A 21,516-nucleotide genomic window follows, 5' to 3' on the forward strand; every position below is an offset into this window, starting at 1 on the left:
GACATGCATGAACAAATTATAAGTTATATAAGTTTAATTCTATTTTAGTCTTGTACATTGGCAGCAAGGTGCAGAATTGAGATCTTTTTCAGCAAATAGGCTTCAGGTTCAGCTCGTTCCGTTCTTCTTCTTGTTTCCCCCCACAGTCAAATGACATGCATGTTAGGGTAAGTGGCGACAGTAAGACTAAAACATTGCAGCACAAATGGCAATTTTAAGTGTGTGAATAATAATAATAATAATAATAATAATAATAATAATAATAATAATAATAATAATAATGGGTACACCCCTACCACCGCCAAGAATGTCAGATTTTGAAGTTTTGGGGGGTTTTTTAATATCATTTTTTGTACCATAATATTAAGGTTGTACAAAATCTGTCACCACAGGTACACAACAAGGGTACAAAAAAGTACTTATGAGAAGTCATACTTTAAATGGATAAGTAACACAGTGATGATATTACAGATGTACTGACTATACGTTCTGCTTCCAGGTCTCTTAGGTCATCCTCCCACCAACATTTCTCAGTCCTCATCTCTCCAAAGTGGCCATGCTTTCTCTGTGCTTGCCCCCAGGCTCTGCAATAGTCTGCATACAGTCCACATAAAGTCCAGTCCAGGTGTTAAAAATGCTAAATTAGGTCTTAAAAGCCATCTATTTTTACTTAGTTCATGTTACTCTGTTAAGTTACTGGACTCTGTTTACATTTAACTTACATTTAGTAAGTTACACTGTTAAAAAACAAAAAAAACAAATGCTTGTAATTTTCTTCTAACAAAGGTTTTCCTAAATGGTACAATTAAATGTGTGGTTAAAATGTATAGAAGAATAGATAAATAAATGAAATACTGTAAATTTCTTTATCTTAAAACAGTTCACTGAACTGTAGTTTTAAAGATTTCTTTTACTTTACACTTAGTTACATATAACGATTCTTTTTTTTTCTTTTTGCTTTGAAATGCACATAAACTACTGTTCAGAAAAGAAAAGAAAGAAACTTACCGGGACATATTTGTACCGATTTTGTTTTATAGTGTATTCCTTTATTTACGCTATTTGCCACCATGTTTTTGTGGCTTTTACATTTTGTGGTTGTCATGTTTCTCTTGTCGTTTCTTTCAAAGTCTTTAGCACTAGCTATTCGGTGCTGTCACTATCTATTCTGTATGCTTCTTTTGTACAATCAGCTGGAAAGCATTTTGGGTTAACTCCTGCTGTTTTGCAAAACAGCTACACAAATAAAAGTGACTTTGTTTGACTTGACTACATATATTTTGTTTCTCAAGCAGGAGTAAGTAGCTTCCTATTATCTTATAATCTGAAGAACAAGAAGTAAATCTGTTATGCTAAAAGAAACATTCAGAAGTGACCAAATGAGTGTACAAAATTGCTGAAAATAGACCTGAGTGACATCAATCATCTGATTAAAGCAGATAAAATCCATAAATGGTGTAGTGACACACATTTGTAGCTTGCAAAACTCTTAGCACATTGTAGTGCGTCTGTCTGCTACACTTCCTAGCTGAATGAAAATACGAGGCCAAGAGTCAGTCAGACAGTTTTTGAAGGAATCAGCCTCATTAGGCGATAATGAGCTCATTTTATCACAAGCAGTCTATTAAAAAATGGGTTTGTTTACTTCTTTGCTTTTCTGTCTCTTTTCATCTGGCAACATGAATAAAGACATTTGAAACAGTCCCACATGCAAACACTGTTTTCTACCAAATTGAGTCAGAGTCATGCTAGTTCTGAAACATCTCACCAGTAGTATGCTTATTAGCATTAACACAACAGATGCAGTCTGTCTCTGCTGGCACAGGTTTCTGATGCACTGACCTCAGACCAGTGTACATAACCTTAACCCAATGCTCTCCAATCTGCGGTCTGTTTATATGAGCTGCCAGAACGGTCTGAAACTCAAACTCTGACGGTGGAAAAACAAAACAGGCAGCTGAATCTGAATCTCCTGCTGTAGCTTCAGCCAATTTTTCCTCTCAAAAAGCTGACAAAGAGGGAAAATCTGTAGAGGTAGGTGTGTACCGTCAGCCTGTCCTTAAAAGCACCATGAAAATGCCAAATCCAATCTTTCTGAAAGTACACAAGAACGTGACCTGTCCCTTTTTCCTTTTGTTACATTCAGGGAAACTTTGAATAAATGTTTCAACAATACATGTTTTAAAGCATCCTCTGCCGTAACTGATGTTCAACAGTGAAGCCTGAGCTTGACTTTGTATTGGCCATATCCAAAGTTACCCAGATATATGATGTTTCTAATTTCAGAGATATTGTGGAAATGCAACAAAACAGTCTTACATATTTGTTTAATATGTGTATTGAAGGACATACCTGGTCAGAAACGACACCAAGGTTCCTCACAGTTTTACTGAAGGTAATGTTATCCAGAGCAAGCATCTTGTTAGACACCATATTTCTAAGATTTTTAGGACCGAGTACAATAACCTCAGTTTTATCTGAATTTAGAAGCAGGAAATTAAGGGTCATCCAGGTCTTTATGTCTTTAAGCCATTCCTGCAGTTTAACTAATTGGTTTGTGTTATCTGGCTTCATGGACAGATAGAGTTGGGTGTCATCTGCAAAGCAATGAAAATGTATAATGTTATAATGCTATTAGCTAAGGGATCCATTCGCATGAATAAAATGGAGTCTATTGGATAGATATGATGCAAACCACTAAACCACTAATAAAGCATGCTCTAATCACTGTAATAAAATATTATTGTCAACAGCATAAAACACTGAACTCAGGGCTTTTAGGACTGTTCATGAAATGTGATGAATTCTGAATCAACTGCCGTCAGTTGGCTGTTGTATGACTGCTGATTTTTTTTAGATAGATGTCTGTAGATTGGTCTACAATTAAATAAGATGCCTGAGTCATGTGACAGCTTTTCAAGTAATGGTTTAATTACCATCATTTTAAAAGTTAATATAGCTTAATATACAGATGAATCTATGTCTAGTCTGCAAGAAATTATGTATAAAATTGCATCATTATATTTCATTATATATAATCACTGATTTGGGAAATAAAAGGCATCTATTATTTTATTCTTTATTTACTAAATGCTTTGCATAAATATTTCAACAACATTGGATTTTTTTTAAAACTCAGATTTGAGTGTAGAAGGAGAACAGAGCGAGCACAGTGATTAAAAGCTGCTCATTCACCACAAACCACTGCAGTGAATATTCCTTCAAGATGACACGCGCACACATGCAAACACGCTTCTCCTCAAATGATCCCTTCGTCTTTTACCTTATAGGCTGTCAGGCTGCCAACTTTCCTTCCTGCCTGTGCATGTGTGCAAGTGTGACCTCGGCCACCTTGCTGTCTCCCGCCAATTAAAATTCCAGTGGTAATTAAAGCAGATCAGAAACGAGGGAACACTGCAGACAAGGGCGAGAGACTACGCATGGTAATTACGGGGAGGAAAAGAGAGCGAGAGAGAGAGGGAACAAGAGAGGGTGGGTTTACACACTACATTTTTTCTTCATTCTAAACTGGTGTGCTGCAGTCTTGAAGCATTATGATTGAATACATACTGTGGGCTGAATCACTTAATAATTTATTGGTTATCTATATGAGGATCTGGATCTTGGTGCAGTTTAGAATATCCAACATCAGATATTGTTTTTATAAAATAAAGAATGCAACGCAACAGCGAACTCTACACAGTGTTGCATGACAGCTTATCCATTACTGTGTCTAAGTGGACACTCTGTGTGTTTTTTGGACAGCCAGAGTCCATTACTGCCTCTGTGACACAAACTGCAGTCCATTTTTGTGGCTATGAGGACAAGTGGAGGTGCCTAACAAAGACACCCACATATTTATCATCATTTCTATGAGGACTTCTGTAGATTATCAATTGTTTACAGGGCATTATTTTTCTGTATGGAAAGGAACAGTGTATTCTGGTCTCTTAAAGTTACACCTGATATTCCTTTTTGTCTCAGTGTCTTTTTAATGGCCAGCAGGTGGCGATTTGCAAATAGAGGTAACATTGTGTAGCAGTCTGTGAGAAAAAATTGATAGTTTGCTCTTGATTATGTATTTAATTAAACACCTTTCTGAGGAGTTTATGTCTCAATCTCTAGTTTAATGTCTTATTAAATTCCTCATGTTATTCACTGTCTAAGTTTCTGCCCTATTTAAAGTCAAATAGACATTAAAGGGTTCGCTTTAGGATTTAACTCTCATGCCATCGAGTTGCTATAGCAAATGAACATGCAGTGTTGTTTTCGAAGCAGTAAAATAAAATGCCAATGGCCAAAAAGCTCAGAATGGGAAGACTCAAACAAAAGCTGGAGTGCTTTATATTGTCTGTGTGTGACAACTAGCAGTTGTCTTTAAGCACACCTTGAATTTACACATTTTTATATCTACATCACGATCAATGACTAGATGGCTGAAAATTCAAAATATTTTCCATTATTCGATTTAGAGAGTATTCTCATTCAGCTCTTAAACCTCTGATCCACCAAAGTAATGCAGGTACACAGTCTTGAAATGGATTCATGCAAAACTGGCCAATAAAACGCTGAATCTGTCAAAATCAATTCATCAATAAATAACAGATGGATCCAACAAGATTCTGCTTGCCATAATTTTCTTCAAACTAAACCTGCTGGTTCCCGAGGCACCAAGGGAGAACTGGGCTCCAACCAGCATTGACACCAAGTGTTGGTGTGAAACAAGTACAAGAGTCACTTTTTTTTCCACTGAGGACACCTGTGAGGGATTTACTGTCTCTACATGAACACGCTGACTTACCAAAGTAACAAAGAGAGTCCGTTTATTTCAGTTTACCCTGCAGTCAGTCTATCTGAGCTTAAAGCATCAGCGTTAGCTTCAGTTTAATCGTACATATTAACACCTGTCAGCAAAATCAGAAATCATTATAACATGACTGCGGTTCATTTATTATTAAACATTGCTAAGGTGAGACTAACAGTTATATATTTTCCCCATTAAGAGGATAAATTATTGTTTATTAAAATCAGCTTTCCATTTGCTATTACTTATGTTAATAAACCGGCAGCTGTGTGATAATTATATCCAAGCATGTGTGGGATTAGTGCCCTCAGCTCTGGTGCCAGAGGTGACAGAGGAGATCTATAAGAGACTGGGTGGTGACAGTGATACAAGGAGTTGGTGGGGGGGAGGTGGTGTGGGCGACACAATGTTCACATCGTATACTAGCAGTTGCCATGGGAGACAGGCTGCATCCCTCCTGGTCCTCATACTGCAGCATCCGCACAGTGCTGTCGCCATGGTGACATCCTCCAGAGAGAAAGCGAGAGAGGTAAAGAGAGAGAGAAAGAGAGGTAGGGGAAGGAGGGAGAATCAGAAGCATGGAGAAAGGGAGAGAGACAGTGACTCTGAACCTGACTGTCTCCTCCCCAAACTCATTCAGCAGCACTGAAAGCACTAACTGCGTCTCTGCCTCAAGGAGTTATTGATCCCAGCAGAACAATAGGGAGAAATAGGGAGAAATTGTGAATGGATCCTCAAAGCAGGAGGTTGGGTTTGGGGAATAAGACGAGACAAAGGGATAAAGCTTACTGCCAACAAATCCCATATAAACACACAAAATCTTCCACATGGGAAACTCAAACTGCACATAAACAGCACACTAATGTAACACATTGTGGTATGTAGTATTCTCTAGAGTGATATACACTCCAGGGTTTCTCATGCACACTGTACTTGGACAGGTTGCTTAGGGTTTGTTTTTTTTTGTCAGCCACCAAAGTAAAATTTGCAATTCATTTGTATTTTTATCTGTTATGACGACTGAAGGATTGGTGGACAATACCATTATTCTTATTTTGAAATTCAGTCCCTCACGAATCAGCAACCTGTCTTGCACAAGAACACCACTCACTTTTTCACATTCAATGTAATTCGGCTGTCTCAAGTCCCATTTTATGCCCACCATCTTGAACTGCAGCTGGAAACAGCAGCCCTTGTTCTTTTGAGATGCGCTGTGAGCTGGAGGTCCACTCAAACCAAAACCTGAAGCAGCTGGAGAGCTGCTGCCACTGCTTTGTAACTAAGCAAGGCTGCAAAGCAGAACAAGGACTGCCATCGCCTACTGCAGTCCAGCACTGTACTGGAGTCTGTCCATGAGATAAGAAAATTATATATAATATTATTGACTGATTTAAATAATAAAATGTTGGTTCTTTTCTTATTGCTACTGCCAAAAAAATCCAATCTAATTTTCTTGACAGAACATAGTAGACTGTATACAAAGATGGCCAAATCCTCTGGATCTGCAAAGTCAAGACAATATAGCAGTACCACAAGCTGCAGTTTTTCCAGTGGCTAATAGGGGGTGAGGTTTCTGGTTCCAAATAAAAGGCAGACCTTTGGTAAATGAAGCTTATGCTCACATGGTTTAAGGTTTGAGTAAAAAGAAAATGATGACAATGGGAATATTATCTCATTTTCTAACTAAAAAGACGGTTGTTTTGTACATTGCAATCCCATTTAGAGTCAAATTAACAATAAAGCATAAAACATGACTGCCACTTCTGCCCCGACTTCACTTTTCAGACCCAGAAACTACATGCAGCCTTTATTTGCAGCGCATGTCACACACTCAGGATCATCACAAAAAAGAGTGCAATGTTATTGAACAGTCTTTAATTACATAGAGAAAAAAACGGTGAAATAAAATAAATAAATAAATAAATAAATATTTTCCCTTTCACTGAACTACCTGAATCACTGTGCTGAACTACCAGCAAGCAACAGCAAAACAGAGTTAATCTAGTTTAAATGCATCGACATCGCAACTCCTTAAGCCTGAATAAACACTTTGAGTAACAGTAAAACCAGAGTAATGAAAAAGGATGTAAGGGCAATACTACAGCAAATCCCATCTTTGTCGTCTCACCAACATGAAACCGTTAATAAACAGGTGTGCATTTCCTATATTGACACTCTTTCCCCCCCGTTTGACTCTTTCTTCGCCCAACACTGAAATTCCCGAGCTTCCTCTGTGCCCTTCGCTGCGCCATCCGTCTGCCCTGCCAGCGATTCACCATCATGCCCTCCTCATTATCTCTTTGTTACCACGGGCTTTATCGAAATGCTGTCCTTAGCTGTGCACCCTCTGCATGCCGCCCTCCCCCACGCACACACAGACCAACCACCTACACTTAAAAAAGATATTTTATGCTTATTTTGGACATACTCCAATGAAATCCAAGTGCTTGGATTTCATAATAAATTTCTCTCTCTCTATATATATATATAATATGTATATAATCTCTATATATACATTTATTATGAATACACACACACACATACATATATGTATATATGTATATCTATATCTATATATATATATATTCTCATATTCAGATTTCAAATAGATCTTCTTTGAGGGAAAACCTCTGTGATCCATGTCTACTTCAGTGGAGATACAGCAGACTTGCTTTGATATATATTTCACCTGGTTTTTATAATTCATACGTGTTCTACCAGGATTTGTGCAGAAAAAGTTTGGTGGTTTCATGTTGTTTCACTTCTATGTTTGTGCATACATAACTTCCTCAGGTTTGTTTTTTGTCTTTTTTTGGCAAGAAAAAAAGTTTTTAATGCTTTTTTTAAATTTTAGAGCTCCTCTAATTATGTTGGTAATTCACTATTTCCAGAGGTGATAGAGATCTGAGGCACAAACCATCTGTCCTACAGCCCGAGTGATGTGACCTGAGGACTTCGCAGCGCCACACTCCACCAGATTGGGGTTTTTTTTTCTATCTGCAGCCTCGTGACAGAGGGACGAATTTACTGAGATGAAGGCTGTGACCTGCCGATTGAGGAGGTCTGAAACCGTGACATGAGCCCATTTAATGTTGGTAGGATTCGTTTTCTCAGCTGCTGAGTGAGACGTTTGAAGCCTGTGAGCCACCGCCAAGAAAAGTCTGCAACTTTTTTGTTATTCTTTTTCACTTTTCTCTCCATTTTATCTGTTCAAATCCTGTATTGTCATATTTCACAATATACACAATTTGTATCCATTATTTTACTTAAGTACATGAATACAGAAAGAAAGAAGGGGCAACGGCATAGAAACAGAAAGATACAAAGAAGGCAACAACCATGTCTTACAACTTCAAACATCGCCAATAAAAATCCATCCCAAAGATCTGCTGAGGTTTTCAATACCATTATGATCTCTTGCCAACATGTTTTTTTTAATATAATATCATTTCTAACGTAGCTTCTATGTTTGAGGAGGAAGTGTCTTTCCTTAGTCATAGGGTCAACGATTCCAACTGATCGAGAAAGTGGCCAAGATTGACTGGAATGTATAAATATTCCTGCTTTGCATTTCGAGCATATGTCGCTGGACATCAAGTGTAAGCAAGCCCAATCTTGTCTGATCTCAGATGGGAGACCATGGGGAAATACCAGGAGCTATAAGGTTGGGGGCAGCTAGAGCAGGTCAGCTACTAATCAGAAAATTGGTGGTTCAATCCCTGGCAAGATACTAAACCCCAATTTTCCCCCCATGTGTGTGAATGAGGCATGTTGTATCCAAGTGCTCAAGTAGAGCAGAACAGCATCATGTAAAAACTAGTCTATTTACTATGAAGTTTAGAGGGAGAAAAAATAAAATGTAATACATAGTTACAATGTATCTACGTTCCTTTTGCCAAATAATCGTCGGATTATTAAACGCATCATTTTTAAATTGGTTGAATATTTTATAAAACACAGCTGCCTAATGCACCATCTCAGGAGAATCCAAAAAATTCCCTCACTGGGTTCTTGTCCATGATAAATTGGCCTTTGGTAATACAGTCTGTCAGTGGTAGATATGTCCAAAAATTCTCTGTCTTCGCCAAGCCATATTTCTGAAACATGTCAGTGAAAGACAGGATCACTCCATCCAAATGAAGGTCTGTTAATTTGAGCTATTGTTTCCAATGCAATCAATTTTACCCTGATCGTTACGGCAGGATTGTGCCATAGCGGCGCACAAGACTGCAATGCCACAGCCCACACATCTGTATGTGTACATTTACCCAAATAGCTCCAGAATGAGCCAGTACTGTCTATTAGTAACTGGGTCATGTGATAGACCATGCAGAAATCTTCAATTGTGATCTAGCTTAAGATTTCCAGTGACATTTTAAAAGAATCCTGAACAGGAATGCTAATGATGGCGGATGTGACACAACCTAAGAGTCAATCAACACCCAAAATAGAAAACATTCACGTGTAATGAACCTCTTTACTTTTGCACCTCAGATGATTAGAATATACTGATAATTTGTCCAACACAAAGAGAAAAATCCACAGTTTTGTTTAAGAAACTTACTCTCTGTCAATCTAAAAAATTACCTTGAGTTTTATGTGGACCAAAAACAACTTCTTGATGAGCTTTACTGGCAAAAGCAAGCAGTCAAAAAGTTGTCAAAAAAATTACCATTAGATGTTCCCTTCTTGGTCTCTCAGCTGCTGCTAAATTGATCTTAGTTTCTTAGTAAACTAGTGCATTTACGATTTCACTTTAAGCTCCTGTTGATGGCTCACTAGTAAGCCTCTTCTCTCAGCTACATGACCTTGTAATACCATACAATTCGGTATGTCGTTTACAATTCACAGGCTGAGGTGTTTTATCTGTCTCAGCGGTCTTTGAAGTCGAGGCTCCGGGGCTCTGAAACGGAGGAAACCAGCTGGTGGTGTCATTAACATCTCCTAAACCCCTATTTAAAATGGACTGTTGAAAATTTATGCAAGTATTTCCCTGACTATATTCATTTTTTTCCACTTTATTTCAGGTCATATCCTTCTTTAAATTGTCTTTTAGCTTACAACTGTTCATGTCATCAGTTTAATTGTATTTGAATACTCAGTTTAAAGGACCTTGTAACAGATTATTTGCTGTCCAGTGCTTAAATAAAGATGATTAGTTCCACAAGTGTCGGCAGGACCGAGCCGATGACGTGTGCTGATTAGGACGATATCCCAACCTTTCATATATACAGGACATATTTTAGAGCTCCCTCAGACCTCAGCTGCACTGGCTTCATTTAAAGCAGCTTCATATCTCAGGCACAAGGAAAATAAAGACCAGCGCCAGCTCAAAGACACTGACATGACAATATATTACAACACCTAACATTATTCTAAGAGTATCTAAGAGCGTCATTTACACTGTAGAAAATATGTCGAGCATCTCATACCTGCGGTGTCTGGCGTACTTCCCGCTGACATGACCGCTGCCATCACAGCCGGGGGTGGGACAGCTGAGAAGGAAACACACATGGTCAGAAAGAAACAAGCAGCACATCATCTGTCCTTCAGCAAGTCTGGATTTTATTTTTCCTGTACCGCACGCAGACCATCTCAATCCAGCACGCAAAATATAATGATATCTGAGGTTCATCCAGGGCTGCACGTTCAGCCTATTTATATCTATCATTCATGCCCTGCTGCAGTTTTTTATAGCTTGTATAGCTTCTTAAGACTTTCGCGTACATGTGTTTTTCTGACTTTTTACATTCTCCAAGTATTTCTGTTCTCCTTGTGTACAAACTGTTATGCATTTTTTAACAGTTAAGTATGCTTTTTTGCATCTATGACATGCATCGAGAGAAAATATCCTCATAAAGGTTACAATACAGTCAGATTAATGCAAGTTAAATAGATGCTTATAAGTATGTTATTACCTGATACCACTACACTTACAAGGGTTTTAATCTGAAAGAGTAGCTTCTGTACACAAAGCAGTCTCTAATGGCCATGAAATTTGTTCAGTATAAAGGTACAGTGAGTTACTTTTTGAGGTTATTTAATAGAACAAATATTGTACACATAAATATACACTGAATAGTGTGTAAGTGCGTCTTCCAATAAACTGAAGCACTCTCATAAACTCAGAATTAATACATTAAAACATTAAAAACACATAGGTGTGGGCACCGCTTTGTGGAAGCTGCCATGTTGTTCCACCATCTTGAATACAGTGGACGAGTTAGACCGCATTTTGTGTATGTGGCTAAAGACACATATGCAGTATGGAAAACATGTAGGAGAGGAGAAATCGTAGGTGTTTTACCTGTGGTGGAGGCAAAATTTAAATTCTTGTCTGCACCTTCAGACCCAAGATATGAAGGATCATAGCTAAGTTTTATCATTTGAGAATGGTTGCTCTACAACAAAGAAGTGAAAAAATAAAGGAAAGCAACAACCCGACCAGCGCTGGGAAAAAATGACATTAAATACAGAGAGAGAAAGATTTTAACCCTTTAAGACCTACCATAGAACCCAGAGCTCATCTTTAAATTTTTACATGCTGTAGTGCCATTTTTGGGAGTACTTCAAGTTGCTATATCAATACAACCATTATATCCCAAATTCATTCAAGTCCATAGTACCTACATGAATGGCAAAAAAGTGCAATAAACTAAAAAAAAAAATCATTTTGGGTTTTTTTTTTTTACACATATTTCTATTTTAGAGAATTTTTAGAGAGATATCCCTCAAAACTGTAAATGCCAAAAAGTTTCACAGGAAATTTATTTTGAGTGTCTTCATAGTTTTATTTTTGAGATACACCAATTTTTATGTACTGCGGGAAAAACAAAACAAAACAAAAATATTATAATCCAAACTTGCAAAAAACACAGGCATAAACTCAAACATGAATTTTAAAAGCACCAGCATAACTTCGTAAATGCCCCATAGGAAAAAGAAATACATTTTCCACAAAATTACGTCACTGCCGGTTATCATGCTTGCTCTGCAGTGGCCACCACCACAGCTGAGATTTTACACTTGAATTTCGAGGGATAGGAAACCAGAATTCAGTTGAATGAAATCTGCAATATACTGACATCTAGTGGTGAGATTTCCAACACTCCACCTTTAAAATTATTCAGCTTTGTGTTGCCACCAGAGATGGGCAGTAACGCGTTACTTGTAACGCGTTACTGTAATCTGATTACTTTTTTCAAGTAACGAGTAAAATAAGGGATTACTATTGCAAAAACGGTAATTAGATTACCGTTACTTTCCCGTAGGAACGCTGCGTTACTGCGTTACTAAAACCTGATTTTTTGCGAGAATGTCTCACGACAGTGACGTAAGCGAGTGCGCCGTTAGTGACAACAGCTGTGTGCAGATCAACAATGGATCACATATCGAGTGCAGGAGAGAGTATGAGCGTGCAGCGTTTAAAGCGTGGAAGTACTGACCTTACTTTGAGTTTGATTCCATAAAAAGTGACAAAAACATTAGCGTCCATTGTGCGTGGGAAGAAAACTTCTTTTTACAGCGAAAAAAAACCCTAAACTTCCAAGCAAGCTCCGAGTGCGCCATGACGTAATGGGAAATTCACAGAGAAAGTCGCGGATTCTTCAACTGACCGCGGCACACCTGCACCAGGGTAAACCTCCGCCTATGCCAGTCCTGCTTTACAGGTGAAAATAGAGCAACAGCACCGCTGAGTCTTTGACTTTATTGATTTTCTGCTGTGTTTTACTTGCATCTATTTGAAAGAGTGAGTGTAAACACAAAAAATATTTTATTTTATGTGCTGGAATGTGCAGAAAATAGCTTTAAAAACTAATTTATTGAAGTCAGAGAATGTTGCATATAATTTAATTTTTGCTTGATGCATAAAGTTAAAAGATTAAAACTAATAAAACAAGTTAAAAAAAGAGACTTTTCCATTTGATTACATTTTGTATGATGGATTATGCAGAAAAAGTAGAATTGGGCTGAAAGATCTATCGCTTTATCACCTATTCAGGTTGTAAATCGTGTTTTTAAAAAGTAACTAAGTAATTAATTACTTTTGAAAATAAGTAATCAGTAAAGTAATGGGATTACTTTTTGGGGGAAGTAATCAGTAATTAGTTACTGATTACTTTTTTCAAGTAACTTGACCAACACTGGTTGCCACCAGTTACTTTGTCCAAGTCAAGATGATCCTCTGGAAAAAAAAAAATGCTGCATAATCCTGTTTATACCATCACCTCTGAACTCCACAGGAGGTGGCTTCTTCTAAAATTATTTGAGATTGTACAGCAATATCCCATTTTTCACGTGTTGGGGCCTCTAGTTCTAAAAGGTAAATGCTGCAGGAGAGAGAGTAACTTTGAAAAAAGTAGCCCAACTGGGAAGAAATGTGAATTACCACAAAGTCAAAATTTATACAGATTTAAAGTGAATAACGTGGACATTAGCACAGAGAAAAGGTAAAAATGGAAAACTACTCACAACCGTGTGAAGCTGGTGTAAACTCAGCATTAGTAACATCCCACATTTGTCCACATTTAGCTTGTTGTGATCTGGACTGTCTTATCTGTGATTTTTTTTTTTTCACCATTGGACTCCATTGTAGTTCCTCTAAATTTAAGGCCACTGCTTTTCATTGGATTATTCTTACAGTCGGCAATCAGACAGACAACAGCGCTTCAACTCAGCCTCCTCATTCATTTCTAATCCACAGGGGCACCAATACAAAAGGCTTCAGCCAAAAATGCAAGGATAACAGTTTTTTTTTTTCCTTCAGCACATATGATGACCTTTTCCAGCAAAACTGTGCAGTGCTGGCCAATCAAATACAAGCAATTGTACATAAAAGCATAATTCACTTACTAGGCCCCGAAAAACTGACTGAAATACTGACGACAAACAAATGTTTAAATTTTATTATCACCTTACATCCTGCTCATCAAAGAGGTTAAATTTTTTATATAGCACCAAATCACAATAACGGTTGCCTCAAGGCGTTTTATACTGTAAGATAAGGACCGTACAATAATACAGAGAAAACCCCAACAACCAGAGGACAGTAACAGGAAGAAACTGGCAGAGCCAGGCTCAGGGAGGAGAAGCCACCTGCCGCAACCAGTTGTGGTTGAGGCCAGAGATAATAATAACTGATAATTAAATGCAGATTGGTGTATAAACATATAGTGACTGAAAAAGAAACAGTGCATCATGGGAATCCCCCACAGCCTAGGCCTATTGCAGCATACTTGAACTAAGGGAGAATTCAGGGTCACCTGATCTAGCCCTAACTGCTTTATCAAAAAGTAAAGTTTTAAGCCCAATCTTAAAAGTAGAGATAGTGTCTGTCTCCCAAGAGAGGTTACAACAAAAGATTTGGAAACTGAAATTTCACTAGCAGATCAAAAATCAGTTTATGCTCATTGCTTGCACGGATTAATAAATTTTAACTGGTTATCGCAAACAAGTGTAACTTCTACCCAATATCATAAAGACATATTTATGACCTAATAACAGTTGTACTGAGATGCTTCACAGAAAGATTCTGGAAAGATTTCAGCATGGCATATGAGAAAATTATCTCAAAGGAAATTCCACTAGAACCAAAGCTGTTTCTACAGAGCTGTTTCTACCGAGTTTCTACCTCAGTTGTTTAAGAACCCAAAAGATAAAAGATAATATTTTTGGAAAAGTAACTCATAGATCTAATCATGTGGAGTGGGCTTTTTGTTTTCTCAGTGTGGATTTTTTTGTCCTGAATAGATCGTTATTTGGTTTCGATATTTTTTCCATTGTAACAGCAGAAAATAAGGAAAACCATAATAGGTCTATTTTGAAATTTCATGCTTAGGGACCCACAGCACCTAATGGTCTGTTGTGATACAGAAAAACTTCACAGACTCAGACCTGTCTGCCGAAAAACGAGCTTATTTAGAAGGTCCCACCAGAAGGATCCATCCATCCTCTTAACAACTAACGCGGTTCACACCAACAAAATTTTGAATCACCAGTTAACTTAACACACGCGTCTTTGGAGTGTTGTAGAAAACCAGAGTAGCTGGTGAGAATCCACGGGCACAGAGAAACAGGCAAACTCCATGCAGCCAGCATGGTGGATTCAGACCCTGTTACTATGATGCAACAGTGCTAACCACTGGACCACTCCTCCCACTGAAAGAAAAGAAAGTGCCCTATCTAAATTAACAGTATCACTTTCAGTTTCATCTTCTTGTAACCACTGCCAGTGTGGCTGCTGTCTTTGTTTTATTGCTTCATGGATATCCCGTTCAGACCGCAGGCACGCGTGCACCTGCGATTTCAGTATGGACCTCATGTGCAGTGTGCAGAAAATTTTGCGAGACTTGGCTCCGTGCAATATTGTCCTCTTTGCCAAAATGAAATTCAAATTTAAGGGATCCAGCGGACATGACAGAAACGCGAGTGTTTGGGTCAGAGAGCAGCCTTTGACAGAGCGATGTAAAGTTGTTAGTCATGCTGGAAGCAAAGCAGCGCAGCAAGAGGAGATGATGTTTTTGTCCCAGGGATTTAGCTTGTTTGTCTTCTCATTACATGAAAAAACCCACACACAAGCATGCACTGTTTGCAGATTACTTTGCACGTGCATCTCTACTTGTTCCCTTTATGATTATCAGTCTTCCCTTGCAGCATCATAAAACCCTGTGAAGCACTGGCTGTTGGACAAAACCTTAAAAATCACATCTGTGATCCAATTTTGATTTCCTGGATTATGTTTTGCATCTTTCTTTTTTTTTTTATCAGCATTTGTTCTGGTTCATTAAGACAGATGTGGAACATTTTCATCTGTCAGCCGCAGCTTTAACAGTTCTTATCTCTTTATGTATTTATTAATTAATTTTTTTATTTCTGCATCACAGCTGTAGATTTCTCCCGAGCTCTGAGTCACGCTTTCAAACCTCTTTGCAGTGAAGACACGCAGACCGTTCAGCCAAATCACGCTGCCTGCCTTCAGGGACTCCACACCCAGCACGACCTCTGACCCCGCACTGCAGAGCTCCACCCACCCTTCCACCCACCCAACATCACCTGATCTATATGCTTTGCAACCTCGGGCTAAAATGAGAGCTGCTCGAAAATAGAGGTGAGGCTCACGAGCGCAGGGAGGCAGAGGAGGTGGAGAACAGAGGGGAGGAGGTTAAAGAGGAGGAAGAAGAGTAGGACTGCAGGTAGGTAAATGAGAGGAATTGGAACAAGGAGTGGAAGTAAAAGAGAGGGAAAATGAGAAGTAGGAAGACAAAAAGAGAGTGACGGAGAGGTGAAGAAGAAGGAAAAAACAGCCAAATGGAGGAGGAATGGCAGGAGAAAGAGGAGAGGAGGAGAAGGAGATGGTTTGTTCAAGGTGAGGCAGCTCATCAACCGGTGTGGGAGCTGAGACTGATAGCACTGCATTATTGATCCCACCACAGCTTTGTGTGTGTGTGTGTGTGTGTGTGTGTGTGTGTGTGTGTGTGTGTGTGTGTGTGTGTGTGTGTGTGTGTGTGTGTGTGTGTGTGTGTGTGTGTGGTTAGAGCCAAACATACACGGTAAAACTTTTTTTTTTACAATGCATCAGTGCGACCTTAACCTTAACGAGCCCGAGTTTGAAATTACAAAATGTTGTTTCTCTTGTGCGGTGGGATATTTCCACTTGTTTCCACAGCAGCTGAATATACCTTTGACTTCAGCATTATTCTCCCGGTCACAGTGTAATAATCAGTCTTACTGATGTCAGCACAGTGACATACAGTACTATTGAAATGAGTTTCAAGTCGCTCTCATCTGAAGAGCATTTTTAGATTCATTGTGAGATTGAATGGCTTGCTGTGTGCTAACCCTCCCTGAGTTAAAGTTTAGACACAGTCATGTGACGCAATACAATGGCTTTCTTTAAATCTGCACCCTCTGATCTTCTGTTTCTCTGATTATTGTTTGCAATTATTCAAATCCACTGATTGAAGTTGATTGAAAACGACTGATTACCAACAGCAGGGCTGCATTAATAAAGAAAGAAGTATCCCATTCCCACTCCTATCATCTATCAGTATGTCTCAGATAGGTGGACACACAAACAGAAAAATGTTCACCCAATCTGTTTTTTTTCCACCAAACATCCAGTCATGCATTATAATATCAAATAAAGGGGACCCATTATACTAGCTCCATACTTTTCTTGGAGTATGCATGATTAATATTTAAAAACTATTCTTCTTTATCTTGTAGTTGTACTTTACGTATCCTGTCCGTTCAGTCAGCTCATCTCCTCAATCCAATTCATTCTTCTTCTGTTTGGCCAGCTCTTCTCAAGGGAGCTGCTCGTCCACAGAGCTCCCGGCACACAGTATTTGAGCTGATGTTAAAGGCAGAGGAGGTTCAGAGCTCTGCAGTTGTTCAGTCACCAGAGCATTCTGTGCAGGTTGGCACTCCCCAATCCTGCCACTTTGCAGCTGAGTTGCCACAGCACTTCCACTTGCTAATAACATCAAAATCAGTTGATCATGAAACATCGAGGTGGCGTCCTGTTAAAGCACCACGCTCGACTACAACGACACATTCTTTCACCAGTTGTTTAAGGCAGACTGTGGCTGGGTTCTTGATTTTATACCTGTGTGGCAATGCAGCTGAAAACACCGGAATAAGAGGTGTGACATTGCCTATTTAAACTTCAGTTAAGCTTCATCATTCTGAGATTAGAATAGGAGCGTGATCTGAGTTAATGCAGAAAAAGCTAACAAAGCTAATAAATTTGCATAAGAAACTGATCTGACACATCAGGTCAGGGTCATGTGACTTGATGCACCCTTTGTCCTCTTCCCCAAAGGAAATCCAAATCACATCGTGGGAGCACATGTTCTTGGCTCAGAAATGGACTGCAAAAGGAGTCAACCTTGAAGGGGATAACAGCTAGATTACAATCAGGTATGATTTTTGCTTTCTTCCTTTTGTTTTCTGCAGCCAGAAACATATCAGGCACACCGGGATTTAGACGAGAGTTTGTCCCCACAGTGTGCTCATCAAATGTTGACATTTCCTGGGTACAAGCTGAAATTGCAGCCCAATGGTTACACCAGAAGAGAGTTCAAGGGGGCCACCAAAACACCATCCGCAGGGAACTGTAAATGTCCACCATTAGCTGTATGATAACTATCATATCTGATATCATATCTCACAGTACAATAATATTGAATGGGTTGCATTGTTGTATTTTGTCATGTTTCTCAGGTCTTTGTCTGAATTTCTACGAACATTATTGCTAAGGATTGTCTTATTGCATTGGAGTCACACTGGGTTAAATATGTACACTTGGGTTTTAAGGGGTATTTATTATTTTCTTCTTTTTTTTGGGTTGTATGGAAGCCCCAAACGCAATTTCATTGTTCTTGACAATGACAATAAATAAATAAATAAATACTAAATACTAAATACTCATTAGTCATCCCAGAAATTACTGCAGCTAAAGTTAAAATTCATCGCTGTGGTGCAGCATTAGCTGCAGCTCTGATTCCCACTGAGCTGACAGATGTGATGTATTTATTTAGCAATTTAAATTAAGTCATGGTAGAATTTTCATTTCACTCCCCCCCCCCCCCCCCCCCCCCAATCTGCCGCATCACACCGCAATGACAAATTTATTTGTACATGTTTATCCCCGAAGATTAGTCAGATTAGTCAACGACTGTGATGAAAAAATAAAACTGACGAACACATTTAAGCGATTGGTCATGATGTTCTTATAATATTTTGCAGTATTTACTCTGTGAATCATTTCCACGATTTACTGCTGACTTTGTCCTGTCCGTGTCTGGCCCTCACCAGCACCCATCAGATTTAAATTCAGGGTGAATCACGCCGAGTTTTCTGCTCCTTCGCTCCGGGCTCACGCGGCACAGGCAGGACATGTTGTTTACAGTAAAGCGCTGACCTGGATCAAACTGGGTTCGACCATAATCTGCTGCACACACCAATATTTGTCAGTTTTACTAAATGAGATTAAGTGAAGCAGAAACCTGCCCTTCTCGCACACACACACATTTACACACATGCACACACACACACAGGTAGCAGTGGTATTCAGCAGTCACTGTCAGGAGCTGCTGCTGATTCTCTCTAGTCAGTCATCAAAATTTAATGAATTACTGGCTGCATTTAATTTAAATTAGCTGTTCGTGTAATACACAGCGTTGGACAAATTAACACGCGACCGACGGTATTTATTTATCGCCTTCGAGCTCAGCTCAGGCTCAAAAATCTGATGTACTGCATCAGGCCGATTCCTGTATTTCACAGGCTGGACCCCAGCAGCAGACGTGGTGGGCCTGAGAATAAGAACTGCAAGATGATGGATAGAAATGACATATAACTGATTATACAGGAAAAGTCTCTCAGTAATATTTTCTTTGATGAATGCTAGCTGCTGCCTCAATACAAAGCCAAAATGCAATAAAAAAAGAATAAAAAAAAGAGCAGTACAGTGATGGATGCACGAGATCAGCAGAGGTTTACCTACCTGAATAACTCCTGTGTTACTGCTTCCACGGCGGCTGCAGACAGGGACACAACAAGAAAGATTAATGTTAATGCTTTCAACAGTCACGAGCTAACAATAATAAACACATCCACTGTAATTGTGCTTCAGATGATCCCACTGTAGTTAGCATGAAGTGGAGGCAGAAATACAACCTGTAAAATATGTTAAAATTTCCCCATTTACTAACTGGACATCACTAGAAAGGTATCTTCTAATTTTACTGTTGTAGACAAACTTACTTTCCTTTTTATAATACAACAGGTCACCGAGGATTATAAGAGAAATAATAGCCCACGCTAAAAATGATATATAAACCTAATCCTGCGTGCAGGTTAACAGGTTGGGTCCTGCTTTCAGGCATCATTGTGCTTTTCTACCTTAACTGAGCCCTTAGAGATCTTTCTAAGGTACAAGCCACATTGACCCGCTTACACACACACACACACATTCATTCATACATCTCTTTATTATATGTCCTTTATCATGCACACAATCACACTGCAATGGATGCATCACAGGCAATTTGGAGTTCAATATCTTGCACAGGGACACTTTGACATGGAGACTTTTCACAAGGAAAAGATGTTGAAAGATTTGTTACATTTAAATTTGTGTGAATAAAAGTTTTGGGACAGGAGCAGCTAACATATTAGATGTCTAAATTGGCTTTTTCCTAATACACGGTGATTCATTCAGCGGTCTTGAGCCACTCTGGCAAAAAAAAAAAAAAACATTTGTAAAACCTGACAGGCAGATGGACAGACACATACCTCTGACTCCTTTGGATCGCGTTCGATGGCGTTTTTCAACTGCATTCACCTCCATCTGCAGAGGGAAAACGAGTTAGCTTCCTGAAACTGCAGTGGCAGAAGTAGTTGTGTTCATATTTCCGTGAGGCACTGTGCCACCTCTGCTTTAAGCTGTCCTTGGAGACATGAGGACTTTAATTCCCATTTGCATCATTCACATCAGCGTCAAAGTCATTAATTACAAGCGGGAAAGCCAAGTTTCCAAAAGCTCCGACAGATACTGTTTAGACTAAATAGTGCAAACAAAAAGCTAATGTGGATATGTCAAAGTAACATTTAATTTATATAGACAGTTCTGCAGTAAAACAGCTGAATGCGTGATTTATAGTTCTGCATTAAACCCACCATAAAGGCTACGGGCTCACTCTATACCCCAGCCTAAACTGTAGCCTGGCCTGCACCCCAAGAATCCTAATAGGTCTGTCTGTGCAAACACATTAAGGTATATTAACTACCACAAAGACCAAACCTCCTGAAAGAAAATGTAATAGTGCAGCGGAGTGAGCATCTGCTGAACATTTAGACTCAATCAGCCCTGATTTCTTCTCCCCTTCCTGTGTTTCAGCTGTTGTTCAGCTTAGTTTTTCTTGTGATTGCAGAAGAACCCAAACACACCAGTGCACAAGTTTGCAAATAATGATATCACCAACTACAGCAAGTATTTAATGCATTACTCTATCTTAAGATTTCGGTTTAGGTTCTTTGTTCTCATGTGGCTGATATAAAACCACTTAAACCACCACTTGGAAACCACTCTGAACAACTCTTTATATGGACTACTGAAGCCATTACAACCATACACACCCTGTAGACACACTAATCAGTCAGTCTTTAACCTGCTAGCTCTGGAGCTCCCTGTTTCCTGCTGAATACTAGGTGAGAGAAAGCCCATCCGATCTGACTCTCTTGAAATTATCCGGATTTTGTGCACAAAAAGAGTTTAATTGCAGAGATTATCATCAGATTGCTGCTGGAATTAAAATTTTTGAGGTTTTAGTCCCAGGATCAGAACAAATCAACTATAAAAAAGCAATTACCGCCATACTTTGAGCCAAAAAGAATAGAAACACCAGTCAGTTGTGACGATACCTGGCTGTAGCTCAGTGTGGCACCTCTGTATCTGCTGTTGGTCCTGTAGCTTTAGACTTCAAATTCAAATCTCAGACACCATCTTCCAGAGTCATGATCTGCAAAAAAACAAAAAACACTTTCTCAGTTCTGCTGCCAGACATTTGTTGTCTGCAGCTGTTTGCTCTGAAGTAGTTTCCTTTAGCGAGACACTATGTGTGGAAAGGTGGCGAACTTCATTGTCTCTGTGAAATGTATAATTATGAAGCCTAATGACATTTCACGACTCGAGAGACTGGTACCAA

At 39.0% G+C, this 21,516-nt stretch overlaps 1 protein-coding gene across 5 annotated transcripts in view; it reads right to left on the minus strand.

Moving 5' to 3' along the window:
• The window catches only part of LOC146617566 (myelin transcription factor 1-like protein), a 65,731-nt gene extending 45,572 nt beyond the window's left edge, over positions 1-20,159 (minus strand). For all 5 annotated transcript variants that reach the window (XM_085372009.1, XM_085372008.1, XM_085372005.1 and 2 more), the window contains exons 1-3: positions 20,105-20,159; positions 19,314-19,347; positions 10,237-10,299 (exon numbers count right to left, since the gene is read on the minus strand). In XM_085372009.1, the coding sequence (XP_085228135.1) occupies positions 10,237-10,299; positions 19,314-19,347; positions 20,105-20,159 (152 nt within the window). The remainder of the gene's footprint in view (positions 1-10,236; positions 10,300-19,313; positions 19,348-20,104) is intronic.
• Between the last annotated feature and the right edge of the window lie 1,357 nt (positions 20,160-21,516).

This window comes from Diplotaxodon limnothrissa, linkage group LG15 (genome assembly GCF_057381915.1).
Source record: "Diplotaxodon limnothrissa isolate DT_005_m linkage group LG15, D_limnothrissa_male_GT1.1, whole genome shotgun sequence".
In the NCBI taxonomy this organism is placed as follows: domain Eukaryota; kingdom Metazoa; phylum Chordata; class Actinopteri; order Cichliformes; family Cichlidae; genus Diplotaxodon; species Diplotaxodon limnothrissa.